This window comes from Leiobunum rupestre, chromosome 8, assembly GCF_980474605.1.
Source record: "Leiobunum rupestre chromosome 8, qqLeiRupe1.1.hap1, whole genome shotgun sequence".
NCBI lineage: Eukaryota > Metazoa > Arthropoda > Arachnida > Opiliones > Sclerosomatidae > Leiobunum > Leiobunum rupestre.
In genome coordinates this window covers 49,154,492-49,176,985 of record NC_143391.1, presented here as the reverse complement: position 1 = coordinate 49,176,985, position 22,494 = coordinate 49,154,492, and the positions used below count along the sequence as shown (strand labels likewise).

General features: G+C 35.2%; 1 protein-coding gene across 2 annotated transcripts in view; it reads left to right on the top strand.

Moving 5' to 3' along the window:
• PolQ (DNA polymerase theta) overlaps positions 1 to 22,494 on the top strand; it is a 59,112-nt gene that overhangs the window by 12,553 nt on the left and 24,065 nt on the right. The window contains exons 5-17 of one of the 2 annotated variants that reach the window (XM_090157065.1): positions 70 to 130; positions 790 to 880; positions 1,417 to 1,703; positions 2,846 to 3,002; positions 3,063 to 3,159; positions 15,091 to 15,470; positions 17,539 to 17,697; positions 17,796 to 18,008; positions 18,804 to 18,949; positions 19,450 to 19,633; positions 19,710 to 19,864; positions 20,810 to 21,125; positions 22,068 to 22,311. In XM_090157065.1, the coding sequence (XP_090013191.1) occupies positions 70 to 130; positions 790 to 880; positions 1,417 to 1,703; positions 2,846 to 3,002; positions 3,063 to 3,159; positions 15,091 to 15,470; positions 17,539 to 17,697; positions 17,796 to 18,008; positions 18,804 to 18,949; positions 19,450 to 19,633; positions 19,710 to 19,864; positions 20,810 to 21,125; positions 22,068 to 22,311 (2,490 nt within the window). Of the gene's footprint in view, positions 1 to 69; positions 131 to 789; positions 881 to 1,416; positions 1,704 to 2,845; positions 3,003 to 3,062; positions 3,160 to 15,090; positions 15,477 to 17,538; positions 17,698 to 17,795; positions 18,009 to 18,803; positions 18,950 to 19,449; positions 19,634 to 19,709; positions 19,865 to 20,809; positions 21,126 to 22,067; positions 22,312 to 22,494 lie in introns of both variants that reach the window. The other variant, XM_090157066.1, reaches the window with a different exon arrangement.

The following is a 22,494-nucleotide window of genomic DNA, read 5'->3' as shown; positions in this document are numbered from 1 at the left end:
GTCACTCTCCCAATGTATGAATAAATAAATGCTTGTTGTAATTTTAATGTATAAATTTTTATTTTTAAGATTTGATGAAAAACGACGAAAGTTGCATATTGTAGATGATAATTCTAAATGTAGTTCAACGGTATGTTTTTCTTTAATTTCACATTTTGTGTAAAATTTCCGCATCAGCAGAAAAATTCAATATTTGGTTGCCACAGGGCCTTTTTGTTATTGTGGCTTTGCCTAATTGCTAATATTAAATGGTTAGATGTTTGTTATTATGGGATTTATTATTTTATTTTATCCGACTCCACAATGACTGAGAAAAGATATGCCTTTTTACAAAAGTATCAATTTACTAAAATTACTACATCAATCATTTTTGTTAAAATTTTTTAATCTGAACTGTGAGGACTGACTTGTAATAGAATTTATGAAAGGGAAATTTTTAAATTCGCTCGATTTATAAAATCAACTGATATTATATTGTACTGTAACCTCCCAATATAATAATTAAAGGAATTAGAAACTTTGTAATGAAGATTAAGTAGCCATTATCTCTCATCATCATGGAAATGCTTATTTTTAAACATTAGTGGAAATTTATTTCTATGTATGAGTTACAATAGAGGGTGTCAGATTCATGGCCAGAGTCCATATTTGCTATGCACTCTTCATACAAGTAAAGAAATTGGACCTTTTTCATCTTTATATTTTTTTTATTGTTGAAAGTATCTCTTCATGTTTGTTATAACTTGAATGAAAATTGAGTTTATCCTGTAAGTGCGTTTATTCTTGCAGCACAATGTCTTGGAAGAAATGATAAATACCAAAATTTTGGATTTTTGTGATGAAGAACTATTTCATGGAGATCTTAGGACTCCACCAAAAAGTAAGCCATTTTAATTAATTCTCTTTTAGAGTTATGTGATTTGCGTAGTAAATAAACACTCTTATAAGTATGAAATTTATTAATTATCACTAACTATTATTATTAATAGTTTCACTTTTTTCAAATGCGTATTTTAAGTCTTAGAAAATAGCGCAGTTTCTAAAAGTTTCATAACGAAATAGCTTTGGGCATGGCTCAATTTCATGGTTTTAAAATTAAGAAAGGCGTTTATATATTTATGGTAGAAATGAATATATTTATGGTGACCCAATAGAAATGGAATGGTCTTTTGATAATTTATTTATACTGACAATCAAAAAACTTTGTAAATATATCATCAGTTTCATATACAACCATTTTATTTTGCTTATTTTGGTAATTTGAATTTTGTTTCATAAAATTATTGTACTCTTTGTTTCCTCTATTTTAATTTAAGTAACTAACTATCTTTTAACAAATTTTTATAAAATTTATGGAGAAATTTTGTTTGTACACTTATTATAAAATTGGTTTTACTGTTTTATGTATAATTTAAGGTAACAATGCAGTGAAGGGAGATCTTAGTCAGTGGGGTTTGCCAGACTCAGTAGTCAATGCTTACAGAGAGAAAGGAATAGCCCAAATGTTCCCTTGGCAAGTTGACTGCCTGTCTGTTAGGAATGTTTTACTTGGAGGCAACCTTGTGTATTCAGCTCCAACAAGTGCTGGAAAAACTATGGTGGCTGAAATCCTTATCCTCAAAAGAGTCCTGGAGAAGAAGCAGAAGGCTTTACTCATTTTACCTTTCATTTCCATTGCTAGAGAGAAAATGTTTTATTTACAAGTAATAACCTCCATACGTTACTTACTTTTTGAAAATATTTGAAACATTTTTAATGGAGTGCAAGTACCATGTTTTTGGGGATGGAATTTTATTTGATTTTGTCACCTAAAATACCAAATCAATATTTAAAATGTTGAGTAATTTCATGCTTTGGAAACCAAGTTTGACTCATTTTCCTAAATTAATTAGTTAAACCCGTTAATGTTTCATGCTTGATAAACAATTAGTTTTCCTTCCAATAAAAGGTAAAACAAATTCGAATCGCTTCCTCGCCTTGGGGGTAGGAAAAAAGGGAACATTTCGAAACCGCATGGCTTCCAACCTCAACGCTTCCCAGCTCCAATAGTCACTGAGGTCATTTCTACAGTTTTTCACATCTATCATGCTTCATTCAATTATTAATATGCCTTTTATTTATCAAGCTCAAAGTTTTTATTTCCACCCCCATCTTTTTTACGGTCTAGTGGCGTAAATAATATAAATACAATAATAATAATAAATAAATAATATAGACATTATTAGTAATAGCGTGAATTTATTTAACCCATGAATATTCAACTGGAATTCTGTTGGTCCCCTCTCGTGAGGGAGAAGGCAGAGCCTATTAAAAAGTAAAACACTGATTGACTATTAAGGAATAGCAAAAGTCTACAGAAACTAATTCTGTCAATTGCCTATTCAAAAATCAGGAGGAAAATGAAACTCATGTTTTTTTTTATGCTATATGCAAACTACAGACATGTGTGGAGAAGAAGTGGGACTTGGCCACTTCAAATCACTTCATTGGTCATGGGTGAGGGCACGAAAATAGACTCTGCCTTTTGCAATGAAGAGGGGACCATAGAGTAATGCATGGTAATTGTGACCTTTAATTGAGAGTGAATCCCTATTATTACTATTTATAATGCTATGGTAAACTTATCGATAGTTACCAGAAACGCCACCTCTAATTTTTTTTGTGTAAGAAATTATATAACTGTTTTTGGTTCAGTAAATTTTGAACCATCAGTTTCAACTGCCAGGGGTCTTCTCTAAAATTTCAAATATTAAAATTTTAACTTAGATTTTAATAGCAATTATTTGGTTTCTCTATATTAAGAATGAATTCCTGATTTTTATTTTGTATTAATATCGGTTCATAGTCCCTTTTTCAAAATGCTGGAATTAGAGTTGATGGCTATATGGGCACACACAATCCGGCTGGAGGGTTTTCATCAGTTGATATTGCTGTTTGTACCATTGAAAAAGCAAATGGTTTAATAAACAGACTTTTGGAAGAGGGTACACTAAATAAACTTGGTAAGTATTGAAATGTAATTTTTGAAATTGAAATATCATTCTTTATTTCTCTTTTTAAAGGGATTTTGGTAGTTGATGAACTGCATATGGTGGGAGACAATCATAGAGGATATCTTCTGGAACTTTTATTAACCAAAGTTCTTTTTACAAGTTTGGGGTAATTATTGCAATTCTTCTATGCTTTTAATTTTTACAGGGTGAAAGAGAAAATCAACAAAAAAAATATATATCAGATGTATATAATTTATTTTGTAGAGAGAAGTATCCATCTTACTATATTGTCAGCGCTATATTTGCTTGATTTCCAAAAGACATTTTGAAAAATGAAATAGTGCAGTGCCAAATGTAGTGACTTTTTTTTAAACTAAATTGGAAAGATTGGTTTTGAAATCCTAAGGAAGTGTAATTATATTTACATAAGTAATGTAAGTTAATTTCAGCCATGATGCAGTGTATGGATTTGCAGTTTCATGGGAAATTTGCACCCATTGGAATTTACCTGAAGCCAAAAAAAGATTTCATTTCATTGTTATAGCTTTGATGGATGCTTATTTAGTAAAGGATATATCCTTCATATTTGTTAGCATTGGTGTAGTAGTATGGGAAATGTTTTATTTTTAGATTGAAGTGTGAAATTCTTAAGTCACAATCTGGTGTAATGGATAATTATATCGCTCTTTCTCATAGTGCTTAGATTCGGTCCCTTTCCCTAATGTTATGTAGTAAGTACATTTATCTAAAATATTTCTTTGCCCATTTTTTAAAAGAGAAGAATCAACGTTAACATGGTTTAAACCTGGAAAAATAAAGCAGTTTTAAATCTTTTTTGTGTTCCATTGCTGACTGCATTCATACTTCATTGATGGCTGTGAGAAAGAGACAACTAAAGATATGGTCAGAACATATCTAGCTGGTAAAGGTAAAGAGACACTGGATATCCGAAGGTTGTTAAAAGTTGGAAGAGAATTCCAGGGCCTTAGTTTTAAAAACCAACAGTACTCCAAATGCAATGTTGCAAGAATAACTAAGGCTGAGTGGAATCTCATGTGCTATTCTCAACAAAAAAAAAATAAACAATTTAAGTATGGGGAAAGAAGGAGAAACTGTAATGTTACAAAGTGCCGAGACCAATGCCAAAATTTCAAATTTCAAATCAGGATCCCGATACAACTGTAAAAGACAAAGTAGATCATCTGAAGAATTACGATATTGGCCTAAACCAAATTGGCCAACAGGTGTAAGGATCAGGAGGTTTAGCTTAAACACTATGAATTCAAGTAGATGGTCACGAAGCCAACGCTTACTAAACAGACAATTATAGGTACCTCGATAACTCTCATCAATCATGTATTCACAAACATGCCAGACAGGATAATAGCAACAGAGGTTATAGAATACAACATATCAGACCACTATATGACAAAGGCAATACGAACGAGGAAATGCCCCAAATTAAGGAAAGAGTATAAGGTAATCAGTATAAAAAGATTGACGCAGAATTATTTATTAAAAATCTCCAAATAGAACTGGGATAGTCTTGATGTAAATGAGATGCTTGAATGTATGCAAAATACCATCTCCAAGCAACTTGACCTACATGCACCAAAAAAGGAAAAATATGTGTCTACACTAAATAATGCCCTGTGGTTATACCAAAATATCTAAATTATGATAGAAATCAGGGTTATTTATGATTGAAGATCAAACCTCACCCAAAACTATCAACACTACAAAGAACTATATATAGGCCAGTGAAATCTAGTGAACAACGAAATTCAAAATATTAATAAGAGCTACCCTAATGGTCAATTGATGGAGGCTAAAAAATTGAAAAATAATAAAGCATAAGTATTGTGAAAAATTATCAATCCATGTTTCAAACCATGTATTAAATAAATAAATAATCAGCATAATAACAATGCAGAGAATGATGACATTAGTGCCAAAAAGGAAGAAACTCTGGGGAAAAGGATAGATGGACAGGGAAAGTTCCCCAAATTTGAGGAAGTAACTGAAGATGAAATATTTAAAACATTAAAGAAAACAAGAAACAAAGCAGCCGTAATCATAAGAAACTTAGAATAAATTATTTCAGCGTTCCTAAAAAGATAATCAATAAATCCATTAAGACGAATTTTTCCTGAGAAGTAGAAAATTGTGAGAGTTGTTCCAGCATTTAAAGAGGGTGATAATAAAGACCCAAACAAATGCAGACCTCTCCGTACTGACAACCTACCACTTCTTATACTCCACTAATAAATTATATAAATATCAATCAGGTTTTCAACCTGGATATTCGAAAATAACAGCATTTTTTAATATCTATGAAGATATAATCAAAAGAATACTTTGTGTTCCTAGATCTCTCAAAGGCATTTGACATATTTAGACATGATAAATTGATATGGGAACTAGAAGCTTGTGGAGTATAAGATATGGCGCTAAAATTGTACTGGTGTAATGAACCTTTTTCTTCATTACCGAGTCCGTTTCTGATGAAACCAATGTTTAGAGCCCATGACGAGACCAGCGGTTGAATAAGGCAGGCAGACTTAGAAGTTAACTTAGACTTATTATAAAGACTTATTAAATACTAGCTACATTTTTGATAACCACATAACCTATGGAGGCTAGGTGTGGAGTGATGAACATTAATGAGGGTTTACTATGTATACCCATTCTTTATCTTATCTGCTGACCTTTACCATGAGACCTATTTATCTATGTCTACTAAGGGTGGCGCCATCTAGTGGCTGTAGATCTAATTTATTAAAACCGCTCGCAGTATGTAATTTGCAATCCAAAGAAATCCAGTAGTAAAATTATAAATTACGGGGTACCTCATGGGAGTGTACTAGGTCCCCTCCTCTTTAACGTGTATACAAGAAATATAAATGATGGAATTCCTAACTCAAAAGCTAACGATTATGCGGATGATGGAGCAACAATAATCTCTGTTAGCGTAGAAACATGACAAAGAAGACCACATCTTATGATAATAACTATTTATTAAAACTGGTTAAAACTAATGATTATTTACATAACTTGTATACTAGTACTTGCAATTAACTCCATCAAGGCATGAGAGAGACTGCTCCTTTTACATTAGTTGACTCTCATAAGATAAGGTTATGTGATAACAAAGCCACCGTGCTAAAGGTCACTACTCTTTAGATAGCTGATAAGATAAGATTAGTACAAACATTATTAGACCAAAAACGTTTTTTAGTGACTAACAACAATATTTAAAGATATTAAGCAAACTTATGTTTTTTTTCTTAACACTCCCCTATTTTTGAATATTGGCTAAATTATTTACTTAAATTTAATCTGATAACTTTAACATTCTAACCATATTACTAAAATTGTGCTTATTTAGTATTTTCGTAAACGCATTTGCTACATGGTTCTTAGATGTAACAAATCTTATCCTAAGCACTCCTTTCTTTAGTTCATCGCGTATAAGATGATATCGTATGTCTATATGCCTGTTTCTCTTATTTTGGATGGAGTTTTCGGAAAAAGCAATGGCTGATTCATTATCGCAAAATATTATCGGTATAGGCATAAGTACATAAAAGCTCTCTAGTTCTTTAAGTAATGGCTTAAGCCATAAAAGTTCTCTCACCTCTTCGGACATGGCGATATATTCGGCTTCAAATGTGGATGTTGAGACGGATTTCTGTTTGGCTGCACTCCAGGAAAAAGGTGCGGTCCCGATGTAAGCCACGTAGCCGAAGTTAGATTTCCTGGTATCCCGATCAGATGCCCAATCACTATCACTGTAGACATTCAATTCTGCGGTTTTTTGTTGTTGCTCGTAGATTAGGCCGGTCGATGATGTGCTTAGTAGATATCTCGTAAGCTGACAGAGGCGTTGCCAATGGCTAAGGCCGGGATTGCTGTTGAACTGAGACAGTAATGTGACCGAGAACAAGATATCAGGTCGTGTGCGCTGGGCGACGAACATTAGACAGCCCACCAGTGATCTATATGGTTTCTTCTTCATTTGCTGCATCTCCGCTTCTGTTGATGGGCAATCGTCTCGTGAGATCACGACTCCGGCGCTAATAGGTAGAGAGACAGGTTGTTCCAGAGAAATTGTAAACTTCTTGCCAATTTCCTTGATATACGAGGACTGATGAAGTATCAGAGCTCCTTCTTTAGTTTCTTCAAACTGGACGCCAAGTAGAAACCTGATGGGCCCCAGGATTTTAAGTTCGTACCTCTGCGAGAGTAGTCTATAGACCTCCATAATGACATCTTCCGTCTTCGTTAAAACGATCAAGTCATCCACGTAAACAAGTACTATGGCTTGGTATGGTATGTAATAAATACAATTAGTGCTGAGAAATTTCTTAAAACCCAAACTTTTGAATGTTTCGTCGAGTTCCATGAACCAATGACGCCCACTCTGTTGCAATCCATAAAGAGCTTTAATGAGCTTGAGGCAATGAGTACTACGGTTTCCTGTTTCGTAGCCAGGTATTTGGTCCATATAGATGTCACTGTCTAATTTCCCATAGAGGTAAGCGTTCTTTACATCCATATGACAGTGGGCCCATCTAAACGTCATGACAAACAGTGCTATAAAAACGTACAAGGTTGAAGTTTACTACTGGTGAAAAGGTTTCGTCATAGTCAATGCCCTCCATTTGACTGTATCCTTTTGCGACAATACGAGCCTTGTACCGGATGATTTTTCCTGCATGATCTCTCTTAATGGTGTATATCCATCTACAGCCAATAACTTTACAATTATAAGGTTTCGATGTAACTTCTGTTACCTCTCTTGCTGTTAGTGTTTCCATCTCTTCATCCATAGCCAAGCGCCATTGTTTTGCTTGCAGGGAGTTGACGGCTTGCTCATATGTCTTTGGTGCGGTGATCTCAGTGCAGTATACTTCGCAGGTTTCAGAGATATCCTCATCGTCTACGGAATTTATGTGGGATGCAGTCTCAGTACTTCGTGAAAAATTCCAAGCGGTGATATCATGCGCCAAGCCATGATTGTGTAAGTATCTCTGGACCTCGGGTTTGGACCTCAGCTTGTCTCCATCAGGGCTATAATAATATACATCAGCCATGCCTTTTGTTACGCCGCTCTGGCGTATTTTAACTTCTCTTCTCCACCCAGTTGGTAACTGTGGTGCCTGCGTACTGACTGGTAGAGGACCTGTTGCCCTTGACGGGATCTCCCTTGCTGGTTGGCATTCAGTTGCTTGAGGTACTGGGCTCGCAGACAGAGCAGGTTGTGGTGACTGTGGTTGGACAACAGGGATGAGCAACTCCGATTCTTGCTGGGATTCGTCCTCTTCCTGTGGCCAAAAAATACTAAGCCTTCGTCACGTTTTGATTTGGTTAGATACTCCATTCCCATGATCGACTCATCAAATCGGACATGCTGGGATTCTGTGACACTGCGGTCAGTAGGGAAATAGATTCTATAGCCTTTAGTTCTCAGGGCGTAACCAATTAGAACTCCCGGGTCTGGCTCTGATATTGAATTTGTGGCCACGTTGTTGCTTGGATACATGGATGAAGGCGAGACTCCCGATACGTTTGAGATGGGTGGTGCTAGGCATGTTTTCAACCCAGAAGCTCTGCGGCACTTTATCCTCTATCTTGAGATACGCTGCCGTTGTAATGAGTTCAGGCCATAGACTAAGTGGCAGCTTCTCATCCTCAATGAAGGTTCGGACAGTATTCAGTAGTGTACGGTTAACTCGTTCCGCTACACCGTTCATCTCTGGAGAGTAGGCATTGGTACGTTGATGTTGAATCCCCGATTCGTTACAGAAGGTCGTCATATCGCAATTACAATATTCAAGGCCATTGTCAGCTCGGAGTGCCTGGACAGTTCGTCCCGTCTGATTTTCCATCAGCCTAAGGAAGAATGTGAATTTCTCAAATACGTCGTTTTTATTCGCCATCGGATATACCCAGACACGCCGGCTATAGTCGTCTACAAAGGAAACATAGTATCGTGCACCTCCAATTGATCTTACCGGTGCTGGACCCCAAACATCAGAATGGATGAGACCAAGGATACGTTTACTCTGGATCTGTTCAATACTCCTGTGCACCGCCTCCGTACTCTTTCCAAGTTGACAAGGAACGCAGGTTGCTAATTCACCAGTTAAAGGCGTCAGACCTTTAAGCATGCTATGTTTTGACATGTACTTGAGGTCCCTCTCATTTACGTGGCCCAATCTCCAATGCCATTGCTCCAGCTCTTTGGATCCAGCTCGACCTTCGACTGAGTTTCCATACGCTCCGATGCGATTACCATCTTGATTCACAGCATGAGCATTGCGTAGAGTGTAAAAGTTGTCGTTTGTGAAATAAGAACTTGCCTTGTTGACTGGTGACAGTGTAAGTTGAATTGAAGATGATCGATCTGTAAGCAGCGTCGTCGATTAGGCGTCCAGAAATAAGATTTCTCCGTAATCTTGGGGTGTAGAACACATTCCGCAATAGATGATATCCTCCATTTCTACCCCGATTTGCAGCCGAATGTCACCTTTCCCTTCGATTCTAGACTTGCCTTCTCCGCAAGTGGCCTCAGCGTTGACTGGATTGCAAAACATGAAGAGATCCTTATCATTGCAAAAGTGATGGGTAGCTGCAGAGTAATTTACCCAGTCTCTTGACTGCAGTGATGAACATTGAGCCGATGCGAACATGGCGGATTCATTCGCCTGATCGCGCCTTCCTTTCTGCCTTGAACCGGATGATCCTGAACCATCATAATGCTTGGAACGACTTCGGCATTCGTTGGCCCTGTGTCCGTGCTTGTGACAGTAGGAACAGGTGAAGCGTGGGGCTCGAGCTGCGGACTGTGGCTTTGGTTCTCTCCCTCGGATTTGAACTGCCATGACATCGGACTTCGTATACACCACTTCTTTCTGGGTTTGTCTGCTATACTCTGCTAATAAAGTGCGTTTAATATTCACTGGTGTAAACTCACTATCCGGATAATGGTAGATCTGCTGGACTATCTTCTCGTAACTCTTTAGTAATTTGCTGATTAGCTGGTAAGATATGTCCTTGTCCTCCACAACCTCCCCAGCTTCTACTAAATTCTTCTTTATTTCATACAATCGTCCCATGAACGTCGGGATCGGTTCACCAGACTTACAACTAATAGAATAAAATTCCCCACGTAATGCTGCGATGCGTGCCCTTGATATTTGTTCCAAATACCAACTTAAAACCAACTTAAAACCAACTAAATACCAACTTAAAACCAAATTACAAATAATATGTAATTTTCTGACCACTATAAACCAACTAATTACCAACTTAAAGAAAGAAGTATTTTCCCATCAACTTAATAACATCTTAATAACAACTTATTACCTCTTTAACTAGTTAATTGAAATTTTCTGACCACTTGAGCCTACTTAAAACCAACTTAACGTCAACTAAAATTTGTATACCTACTAAATATCAACGAAAATCCAACTTATTTTTTGGTAAGGGAAAATAAACCAAATTTGTGATCTTCACGCCATCCATTGAAAAGAAACCGGAAGGTCTATAAATACCTAACTGTAAAATTATGAATAAATTTTTTTAGGTATCTGGGCATCTAGCTAGTTATTGATAAACATAATGACTACCTACATAGTAAAAAGAGACAAAGGCTCTGGATATTGTAACCCCTCAAAAATTCCCTGAATTATGAAAATCTAAAGATCCTAGTCAATGCCCCTTAACAAAAAATAAGTTGGTTTTTAGTTGGTATTTAGTTGGTATTCACATTTAAGTTGATATTAAGTTGGTTTTAAGTGGTCAGCATATTTCAGTAAACTAGTTAAGTTGGTTTTAAGTTGGTGGGAAAATGCTTTTTTCTTTAAGTTGGTTTTTAGTGGTCAGAAAATTACATATTATTTTTTAAGTTGGCTTTTAGTGGTCTTTATTAAGTAACATTTTAAGTAAGTTTTAAGTTGGTTTTAAGTTGGTGTTAATTTGTTTTTAAGTAGGTTTTTAGTTGGTATTTGTCTCAAATACAAACTTAAAACCAACTTAAATAGTTCTTAGACCACTTATTTTTTGGTAAGGGTGGTCTAATTAAGCCTTTATTTGACTACGGTAATATTTATTAGAAGCATGCAAATGTGTGACATAAAAACCAATTGCAGATACTGCAGAACTATATAGCGAAACTTGTCACAAAAGCAACTAAGAGATCCTCTGCAACGGAGGCAGGGATGAACACACTACAAGCAAACCCTAAGCCTCTTTATGCAATAAGTAAAAACCAATGAAGCATCACAATATATCATAGACCAGTTCCACCAATATACTCAGGAAACTAACTGAGGCTGGGCGAATAGCACTTTTACCCTAAATTTTTCTAATCGAATACCGAGACAAATAGTTCCCTTACCAAAAAATAAGTTGTCTAGGAACTACTTAAAGTTGGTTTTAAGTTTGTATTTGACTAGGTACTATTTAGTTACATAAGTTAGCAATGGGAACTTTTTTTCAATGTGTTGCCACCAATTATACACGTTGGCATGTCTATATATAATGTTTTCACGAAGATAAACATTTATTTCATCAATTGGCACATATTTAGCTTCGATTGGGGTAGCAATTCTTTTTCCCATTCATCCCACAAACTACTTTGTTTTGGAACTTCCTCTTAAGTACTTGGTTGAGATTCTGCCTCAGATGAGTTCCGTTGATTTTGTTGTCCTTCATGTATTCTTCGCGCATATATAATATCTACTTCCCTTACCAAAAAATAAGTTGTCTAAATACCATTTAAAACAACTATTACTTCAACTTGGTTTTAAGTTTGTATTTAGGGCAAAGGCATACTTAAAAGTAACTTAAATCATATCTTTAATAACCAACTTAATTCCAACTAGACCAGAATCAACCCCTTACATTTAACTACTTAAAACCTACTTAAAATTAATATGTAATTTTCTGACAACTAAAAACCAACTAATTTCAAACTAAATAAAATAATATTTTCCTACACCCCTTTAACTAGTAACTTGAAATATGCTGACAACTTGAGCCTACTTAACACAAAGTTAATATTAACTAATAATATGTATAAAAATTAAATATAAACAAAAATTCAACTAATTTTTGGTAAGGGCCCCTTAATCCAGGTGGAAGGCTAGTTACAATGGGGTTTCACCTGGTTCTCCGAGGGGATCGTTAGTGATACCGTATTTTGGCTTCCCCAGTACCATTCAGCCCTCAGCACATTACCTAACACCATGGCTTAAGGAAGAAGCAGTAGTGTTCGTACGGGGACCCCAACCCCGACCCCGAAAGTCGGGGATCCCCGACTTTTGTCCCCGACCCCGACCCCGACCCCGACGGTCGCAAATCAAGTCGGGGTTTTCCATTTTTCGGGGTTATGTTTTCGTAGTGTAATTTTAAATTTTCGCGCCGACGCACCCCGCTAAATCCTAAAAATATAAAATAGATAGGTTCCTTCTCTCTTGTTTTTCGTGGGCGACAATAGAATGATCCGAATGACGTTCGGCTGATGCCGCTGACGTAGCTCTCGCCTGACGCTTGACTCCGACTTGAGTCACTTTTTTAAGTTTTAGTTTCATAATTGCCGTTGTTTCAGACTCTCTAAGTCTCAGCTAAGGAGTGTGCCCTTACCAAAAAATAAGTTGGTTTTTAGTTGGCTTTTAGTTGGTTTACACATTTTAGTTAATATTAAGTTGGTTTTAAGTAGGCTCAAGTTGCCAGCATATTTCAAGAAACTAGTTAAAGGGGTAATAAGTAGGTTTTAAGTAGGCTGGAAAATTCTTATTTTTAAGTTGGTAATTAGTTGGTTTTAAGTGGTCGGAAAATTTCATATTATTTTTAAGTTGGTTTTAAGTTGGCTTTAAGTTTGTGCTTGTATCGCGAGAAGGTTTAAAATGTTTTGACGAATATTTTTCTACTAAATAACTACGCTCGTCCAAATATGCAAAGAACGTATTTATATTTCTAAGAACCTACGAGGGTACTTTGTAACGATCCGTCCAAGGGTCGCTCTTTAACAGAATATTTCCGGCACATTTCATGCTTGTGACTAGTGTTGTTCCAGCAGAGGCGTAGCGAGAGAAAATGGCGCCCGGGGTATTTAGCCGCTTTTGCGCCCCCCTTAATATATAGTTTTAAAGGGAGTATGTATGTGTATATTTTAGTAGTTGTTAAGTGGTTTAAAGGCCTAGGTTTGCTTCTGTCAGTCCGCCTTTATATTGACTTGCCTGCAGTGCAAATACCCTGGTGGTAGGCCACCCACTAAACATGTTGTTGTCTTTACTAAGTAAGTTTCAAGTTGGCTTTAAGTTGTCTTTATTAAGTAAGTTTTAAGTTGGTTTTAAGTAGTCTTTATTAAGCAAGTTTCAAGTTGGTTTTAAGTTGGTTTTAAGTTGCCTCCATTAAGCAAAATCAGAGTTGGTTTTAAGTCTACTTCTAGTTAGTTTTAAGTAGGTTTTAAGTAGGTTTTAAGTAGGTTTTAAGTTGGTATTTGTCTCAAATACCAACTTAAAACCTACTTAAAACCAAGTTTAAATATTTTTTAGCCAACTTATTTTTTGGTAAGGGTGGAGTTACAACGTTTGAAAATAACTTGTGAATTTATAAAACAACTTATTTAAACAATTACAATGCCTAAGCTAGAGACCTCTATTTTAAAATCTACCTATCTTATCTATTTTTTCTATAGTCCTAGTCGATAATTCAAAATAACAGTAAAAAAAGCCGCCGATCAGTTTTGTAAAATATTTTTGGTGGCGTAATCGTCGGCCATTTTCGGTATGGAGATACAGGCCAGAAGGCAGGCAAGGCTGCCAGATTTCAATAGATCGAAAACAACCAACTCTCTCAAATGTTTTCGTTTTGAAAACGAAAATTTTGCGGCATAGCTATCGACTAAGACTATTACTAATAGTCCCTAGGCTCAAAGGCTGGCTTACACAAGATACACTATCTAATCTTAACCCGTAAAATTGGGGTATTTTTATAATTTTTCTATTTTTAATAAATACAAAGAATTTTCCATCCCCGACCCCGACCCCGACTTGTTTTTCGCGGGGTTAGACCCACCCCGACCCCGACTCCGACTTTATTTTGACCCCGTACGAACACTAAGAAGCAGAGCCTTATTTGGCCAGCATGGTGGGTTACCCCTTCACCTGTTTCTCCCTTCCACTACATAGAGGTTCAAGGTTGGTGTTTATGGAAGGGTGGTCTTTACATAGTGTTATAAGAATTGGGAACAGCCTACATAAATAAAATCTTCAGAATACGTTTTTCAATAATGTATTCCTTTTACAGTACCATTAAAATTACTGCTTATGGAAATTTACTATCTTATCTCTGCTGTTGCTTTCATATCAAAAACCAACACACTTCTTAAATTTAATTTATTTTTAGGGAATTATATTTTAAATAAAATTTTAAATTTACAAATGTGTTTTTCTCAAAAAGGGGCCAAATCTTTTAAAGGTGATTTGCATGAAAACTTATAAAGAAACGCCAAATGAATTAATGATATGAACTCCAGAATACGCATTATAATATTGGGTATTTTATGAACAGGTTCAAATTTGTTTGTTATTTGTGGTGAAACAGGTGGTATATTCTCTTAATACTGGAACTTGGGATACAATTTCTTTATTGAAACCAGGGTCATATTAAAATTGATTTAAATTGAGATTAGTGATTTTTATCATAGATTTAAAGCACCTACTATAATGTACTTCAATGTATTTATGATATAACGTATGGCCAGCTAACTTAAATTTAGATTTCAGTGTGTAATTGAATGTAATTAAGTTAAGTTTACAAATTTTCATATTATTAAAGTATAAAAATATTCGAATCAAATAAATATATTTTTTGATTAAAAAAAGTGAAAACCCTGAATTGAAGCACCTATTAGAAATATGAATTTTCATTTTGATCATGTGGTTAATATTTTGGGGTAATTTAATCGTTGATTGCTTTGACTAACTGATTCATTTTAATTTGACAGAAATGCAAATTATTCAACTAGTATTATGTTCATGTGTTCTGTTAAATAAAATAGCTTTGTTTAATTTTTCACCAAAAGGAATAAAACTGAAGAGCTATCAACTCAAATAGTTGGAATGAGTGCCACCCTGCCAAATTTGGATATCCTGGCATCGTGGCTCAAAGCAGAATTATATCGTACTGATTTTAGGCCAGTACCACTGAATGAATATATTAAAATTGGAAATATACTGTATGATAGTGGAAAAATGACTAAAGTGAAGGATCTACCAAAATACATGTTATCAGCCACAGGAAAAGAGGATACTGAGCATACGATATTTTTGTGTTTGGAGACTGTTGTTGCGGGAAATTCAGTACTGGTGTTTTGCCCTGCTAAGCAATGGTGTGAAACGTTAGCTGAAAATATAGCTAGGGAAATATATGAAATTGGAAGAGCAAAGAATAGCAATGAAAACAGTAAGTGTAAGTGAGGCAGTTAATATAAAGTTTTTCAAGTTTATAAACTTTGGTAGGTCATATCTTACTAGATTTAATTTTCTATACCAAGAACCTTTTTCATTATTACCAAGAATATATTTATACTTAGATAGGGATTGTACAGTGTGAAATCTTAGTGGTGGTTGGATCAGGGAGAGAAAAACCCTTAAAAATCTGGGGTTTAATTAAAATTATTTATAATTTTTTAAACTTAAAAGTGTTTTTGTCTATTAAAGGCCGGGACTTTCAAGTGAGCTCTGAAGTCAATTTGAAATACGTCATTTGGTCGCCGTTCGTTGTTGTTCTCAAAAACGCCGCTTCACTTTCTGCGTAGAGAGGTGGCGCTAGTGTTCAGTGAAAATTTGAATTGAGTTGAGCTCACTTGAAAGACCCTTTAAACCACAGAGATTTCAATGTATTTCTAAGTGTCTGATTTTAACTCATTGGTATCCATGGTTTTTGCTTGATATCCTTCAATCACTTTCTCAATTTTAAAATTATTGCTCTTTGGTTGTAGTATAGAAATATTACCTTTAAATTTCCTCATTTACTGGAATAAGCCTGTTTGATTTATTATTTTCTTTCCTTTAGTAGAAACCATATTCTTGAAAAAAAAAAACATTTTAATCACTGATTTAAAATCTTGACTAAAAATTCTAGTAACCCAACCTGAGTCAGGTCAGAACTAAAGCCTGGGGATTCCAGACTTTCTCTTTCGGGTCCCCTTACGAACTCTATACTTGGGGAGAAAGACTATGTTGTGACTATTTTTAGCTTGGCTCCCTATCCCCCCTTACCAAAAAAATAAGGTGTCTAGGAACTTGGTTTTAAGTGTGTATTTGAGACAAATCCAAACTAAATATTAACTATGACCATACTTAAAAACAACATTACACCAACTAGATTACTGAAACCAACAAATTTCAAACTTAAAAAAAGTATTTTTGTGTCAACATGAATCAAGTGTTGGATTGACTTCAAGTAGCTCTTTTTCAACAGATGTCGTAATCAAAACAAGTTAGTTAAGCTACAATATTACCCAAAAGGCGGGTACCTATAGGTACCCCTCGCCTTTATTGGATCGTTTGTAAAGTAGTCAATGACATAAATTACAGTAATTTTAAACTATTTTTTACATGGGGTATATAGTTTAGGTTAAAGCCCACTAAATAAAGTATAAGTCGTCTAAATATAATACTCTACAAAGGCTCTGATGACAGTATCATTTGGTCAATTTGAATTTCACTTTCTTTGCCACCAATAGATGGCACCACACTCTCCACTAATGTCGCTTTTTTTCTAAGAATCTGATAGATTCATGGCCATCTGAAATAACCGGTGCCTTTTCATAATACAGGTGGCAATTATAGAGCCGACAGTTGCTTTAATAACAACTTATTTAACTATAGTTAAAGGGGTAATAAGTTGTTATATTAATATTTAGTTTGTATTTGTCTCAAATACAAACTTAAACCAAGTTCATAGACAACTTATTTTTTTGGTAAGGCCCCTAATGTTAAGCTCCTTCCTACCCAAAAAAATCAAATCAGCCTGTGGTACCTCATTGGTTCCCTAAAACTGATGTCTTCTATTACAATTGAAGTGGATGTTGGTGATGTATTTCCTTCCTTCTCCACTCGAGTTTAGAGAAAATTCTACCATGATGCCTGTGGATCAACTCAACTTAGTCAGTTTCTTTTGTTATCAATAAATATATCCTAGGTCAAAATATCATCATCCCACCTGTTGAAAATATAGAAAAAAATAAGTTGGATTTTAGTTTGTATACAGATTATTATGCATTTGTCCCAAATACAAACTTAAAAAACCAAGTTGAAATAATAGTTGTTTTTAGTGGTTTTTAGCCAACTTATTTTTTGGTATTGGTAAGGACATTCTCGTTATTACTACATAGGCAAAAGGAGCATAGTATTTTACTAAGGGCAGTGTTTGAAATACTTTAAATTAATTTGTTGTGTATCCTAATTTTCTCTCTGCCTTTTAAGTTTTAATGGTCGTAGTGATACTTATTGCAAATTTATAATAGGTAAGTCTGGTCCTTCATCAACTTGGGGACCCTTACTTCGAGAGACTCTAAATGGAAAACAACTTTCTGATGTTTGTGAGCAGCTAAGACGATGTTCAGCTGGTCTAGATGCTGTGCTTGCGTTAACGGTCCCTTTTGGAGTTGCTTATCATCATGCAGGTAGATAAATTCAATTAGTTAGAATTTACGAACTTTTGTTAAAATTTTGACTTTGGTTCAATGTATTATTTTCAAATATTTTCAAATTCAATTTTTAGGATTAACATTTGATGAACGGGACATAATTGAAGGAGCATACAGACATGGACACCTAAAAGTGTTAGTCGCAACTACAACACTTTCTTCTGGGGTTAATCTTCCTGCCAGAAGAGTAATTATTCGTTCACCCCTAGCACATGGAACAAGTTTGGATGTTCTTTGTTACAAACAGATGGTTGGTAGAGCTGGAAGAAAAGGAGTTGACACTTTAGGTAAAATATAATTATTACAAGAAATTTCAACGTGCATGTTTAAAAGCCTTATCTGGCACTGGTCTAAAAAGATATGGCTCCAGATAATTTTTACTGCAGCAGAATCTAAAGTCACTTAGAAGTTAGCTCCATCAATATTCTAGATTGTTCTATTCAGTGGCGGCCTAAGGGGGGGCGGGGAGGGGGGCGATCCGCCCCGGGTACCAGGGCAGCAGGGGGTGCCATCGAAGAAGCTCGAGGGGGGGGGTGCAAATCAGAACCATTAAACTTGAAGAAGACGGACCCGTGAAAACCTCTGCACGGTCCTGGGGGGTGTCACAAGTGATAATGTTACTGGATCTATGCCATAACGTCATTGGGGAAATATTTAGTATTAGTGGTTGGCAACCCTGTAAAAATCATAGCATCCCCATTCTTGTTTTTTTTTTGTGATCTTACTCCTGACCAAGCCGTTATATCGTTCACTCTACTGTATGTAAAATATATATTATTAACTATGCCTAATTTAACTAATTAAATAAATAAACTACTCGTTATTCATAAAGAAGTTATATTTATTGAACCCAGCTACAACATCACAAAACACTGCCGCCGCCCCGGGGACCCAGCCTTCTTCAGCCGCCACTGATTCTTTTATTAAAATTGAGGCTTCCATAGCCAATGCAATTAATTGAAACAATAGCGAATATTGAAAAATAAGGAGCTAATATTTTGGCCCTAGCTCTGAATTTTTGTATAAGCATTTTACAGCTCCTCAATGTTTTTTTTTTTTCACATATGGTTTTAAAATTGCAGGCGAAAGTATTCTTTTATGCAAAGAAAGTGAGCGATCAGTGGCAACTAAACTTGCAGTTTCAGTACCAAAACCAGTTCAGTCTTGCCTTGTCAGTTTGAAAAATAGTATTAGTCTTAGTTCCAGTCTTAAAAGAGCCATATTGGAAGTAAGTTTTGTAGAAATCTGAGTTTCCAATTTATGTTCATTAGCATTTTTTTTAAAGGAACCATCGAGACATTTTATAAATGCTATGTCCAATACAGATTATGGTAAAATCCATTCTGCACAAAACATAACCACTTTAAACACAAAAAACATTTTGCTATGACCCTGCTGCCCATCATTTGGTCCCATCAGCAAAATTTACCCCCTACCAACATGTAGCAGTTTGATTTAAAATGCTGTTTAATTAAAGCTACTTTGCTCATCCTAATTTCACTTAACAATGCTATCAAAAGTAAATAGGAAATACATTTTCTACTCCCATATATTACCTAACTCAGTGGCCAGTGTGCTCTTTAAAGTGTACAATTCCTTACACCTTTGATTAAGGAAGCAGAGCCCTTATTTTTTCTAGTTCTATTATAATTTATGATGAAACTGAGAGTTGTATTTTTTTGGATGATTCACAATTACTATAATGTTAAAATTGTGCCACTTGGATAGGTTATTGCCAGTGGATCTGCAAATACGCCTAAAGATGTTTCCATGTATGCGTCTTGCACACTTCTGGCAACATCGCTTGGATTGGAAATATTAGACAGTTTGTCACATGACAGAACTAAGGAAGCTGTTGACTTATGTATGAACTATTTAGTTGATAATGAATTTATAATGGTACACAAAAATGGTAAGTAGTGAAATTATGGTTGGTTTCATTTTAGTCACTGTTATTATATTTATTTATTTATTTTATTTTTTGTAAGATGAAGCTGATGAGATACGGTATGTTCCTTCACGACTTGGTAAAGCTGTATTGGCATCATCATTAGCACCAGATGAAGCCCTTTCATTATTAAGAGAACTCAAAAAAGCTCATAAATGCTTTGTTTTGGAAAATGAACTACATTTAATTTATCAGGTGGGTTTTTGGTGTAGCCAAAGAGAGTGAGGGGTTTGAGCAATAGGCAGTGTAAGAAAGTGAGCAATGAAAAAAAATAATTTTAGATAATTATGTGCGCTGGTGATCACTAAGATAAAGTGAGGGCTGCTACACTATACATACCATTTTCTTTTTAGAATGTTTGTTCAAATTATTAGTGATTGACCAACTTGTGTAAAATTATAAATTTAAGAGTTTGATGCATTACGCTCAAGGCTCATATCCAGTGAAAAAATTATTTCAAGCTTTCTTCGACAAAATCATTACATACAATGTTCCACATTTAAAGACTTGTTTATTTTATTTCTCGCATAAGTAACATAATAATAAGTATGACACTTTCTATTGTTTTTAAAATTGATATTGACTTTAAACCTAAGAGACTATTGGAAAGTTGTTGAAGATGTAACCGTTATCTTTCCTAATTGCAATAATTAAACGGAACTATGATAACCTCAGTTACAATATTTAATGTTCGGTCCTTAAGTCTGATTAGGCTTAGTCTTAATGTAAATAATGACGGCAATGGCTTTGACATGAATTAGAAAATCATTTAATTTGGAAAACTTACAATATATTCAAGTCCCTCAATTCGGAGGTTCTCCCAAGTCGAGGGCATGGTATATAAAACAAAAAAAATCTTTAAAGTCTTAGTATAATTATAACGTGGCCCGAGATCACTTGTCGAGGGTAAAAAGCATCAAAGAGAAAAAATTAACTTCTAACTCCTGCGCACCTTGCGCATGAGTTTTTATAGTTTGAACTGATTCCACCAAAAAATAATAATAAAAAATAATAGTCCTTGCAACGGAGCAGGCGACATCTGGTGGTGTCGGCTGGGCCGTTGCAAAGATCAATATTTAAATTATCGATTTAGTAAAAGTTAAACATAAAAATTAAATTTTTTTATCTCATTGATATTAGGTTACACCTCCTTTTCTGAGTGAGCAGATGTCAAGTTCTGTGAACTGGATGGAATATTTGACAATTTGGGATCAGCTTCCACTTGACATGAAAAAAGTTGGAGAATTAGTTGGTGTTGAAGAAGGATTTTTATTATCTTCAATTAGAGGCTTAAATAAAAGTCAACCTAGAGTATTAGCAGTTCATTTAAGGTTTTACGCTGCTTTGGCACTTCATGATTTGGTGCAGGAAGTAAAACTTACACGAGTCGTTGAAAAGTTTAAAATTCCAAGAGGCGTACTTCAATCTTTGCAGCAAAGTGCTGCTACTTTTTCAGGTACGTATAAAAGATTTTATTTAGATTGTGCTGTATTTTCAAAAGCGTATAAGGAGTTATATTACATTTTATGACTTACTTTTATAATCTTGTTTGTTTATGGTTTTCTTTTATCTTTCTTAAGGAGAGTAATGCGTATTCACGCGGGTTGGGTAAAGGAAAGATAACAAGTTGTGTATCTGTTATGATTCATTGTTTTTTATTCGATTTGTTTAAAATGTTTTAATGTCTACTAAATTACCAGAGTTACAAATCTTATCTTTAAGAAGGTTTCCTAAAATTTTGTACGTCCAAAAATTAGTTCCTTACAGTATCATAGCGAGTTGATAAAAGTACACCTGGTTGCTATTGCGTTTCTTGTTTTGTCTCCGTTGTAGGCTGGAATTAACTTTACTGTTAGACTTATCAATTTGCTAGACATATCAGTATACTCTAAAGAGTTTAATGTTTACACATTAGGGTTGTAACGGGGAGCTGTATCGGGAAGCCTCTGTGGGTTTGTTTAGATTTATAGTACCCTCCGGAGTGGAGAGATGGCGCCACCAGTCCGGCGGCGGTCGGCCTTATCTGGGGTTCAACGGTCAGCGACGGCGGGCTCTTTCGGATGCGGTATAAGGAACGGGTCGAGGAGGCTGGGGGTCACTTCTACTTTGGGTCCAGACTGGCATCGTGCTATCGGAAGGTCGCGACTCTATTGTATATAATCGGCTGGTTGAAATAAAGACTTTTAATCTCTTAAGAACGTGTTTTAATTCAATTTGCAAACGAAACTCAGTGATCAAACCTTGATCTCCCGTCCCCCTACAGGGTCTAGGCTGATTTAGTTGCTTCTGTCAAAAACCGTATTTTCATGGTTTGCATGTATGGGGTTATTACATCGTAGTTCGTAAAATAAATCTTTCTTCGAATTAAATTGAAGTTTACAGGTATGTTTTTTTTTAGGTATGGTTACAGCATTCTGTAATCGTCTTGGTTGGAAGAATATGGAGCTTTTAATTAAACAGTTTCAACACAGACTTCACTTTGGAGTTCAACAAGAACTTTGTGATTTAGTTCGCTTAACTACTCTTAATGGACAATTGGCTAGGATTATGTATGATGCAGGTTTTGAAACTTCATCTGCTTTAGCCCGATCAAGTCCTAAAGAAATAGAAATAATCCTTAAAAATGCTAAACCGTTTCAAAGGTAATATAAAAATTTTCAATAAGTTATTTCAACCTTACATAACCCTACAAAATTTACTAACTGTTAATTATTCAATTAGGGCTGTAAACAGATCTTAAAAAATTATTTATTACCATCAATAATATTGCTACTTTGATAAGTCTAGCATCACTTAATGTATTTCCTTAACAATGTAGTTAAGTT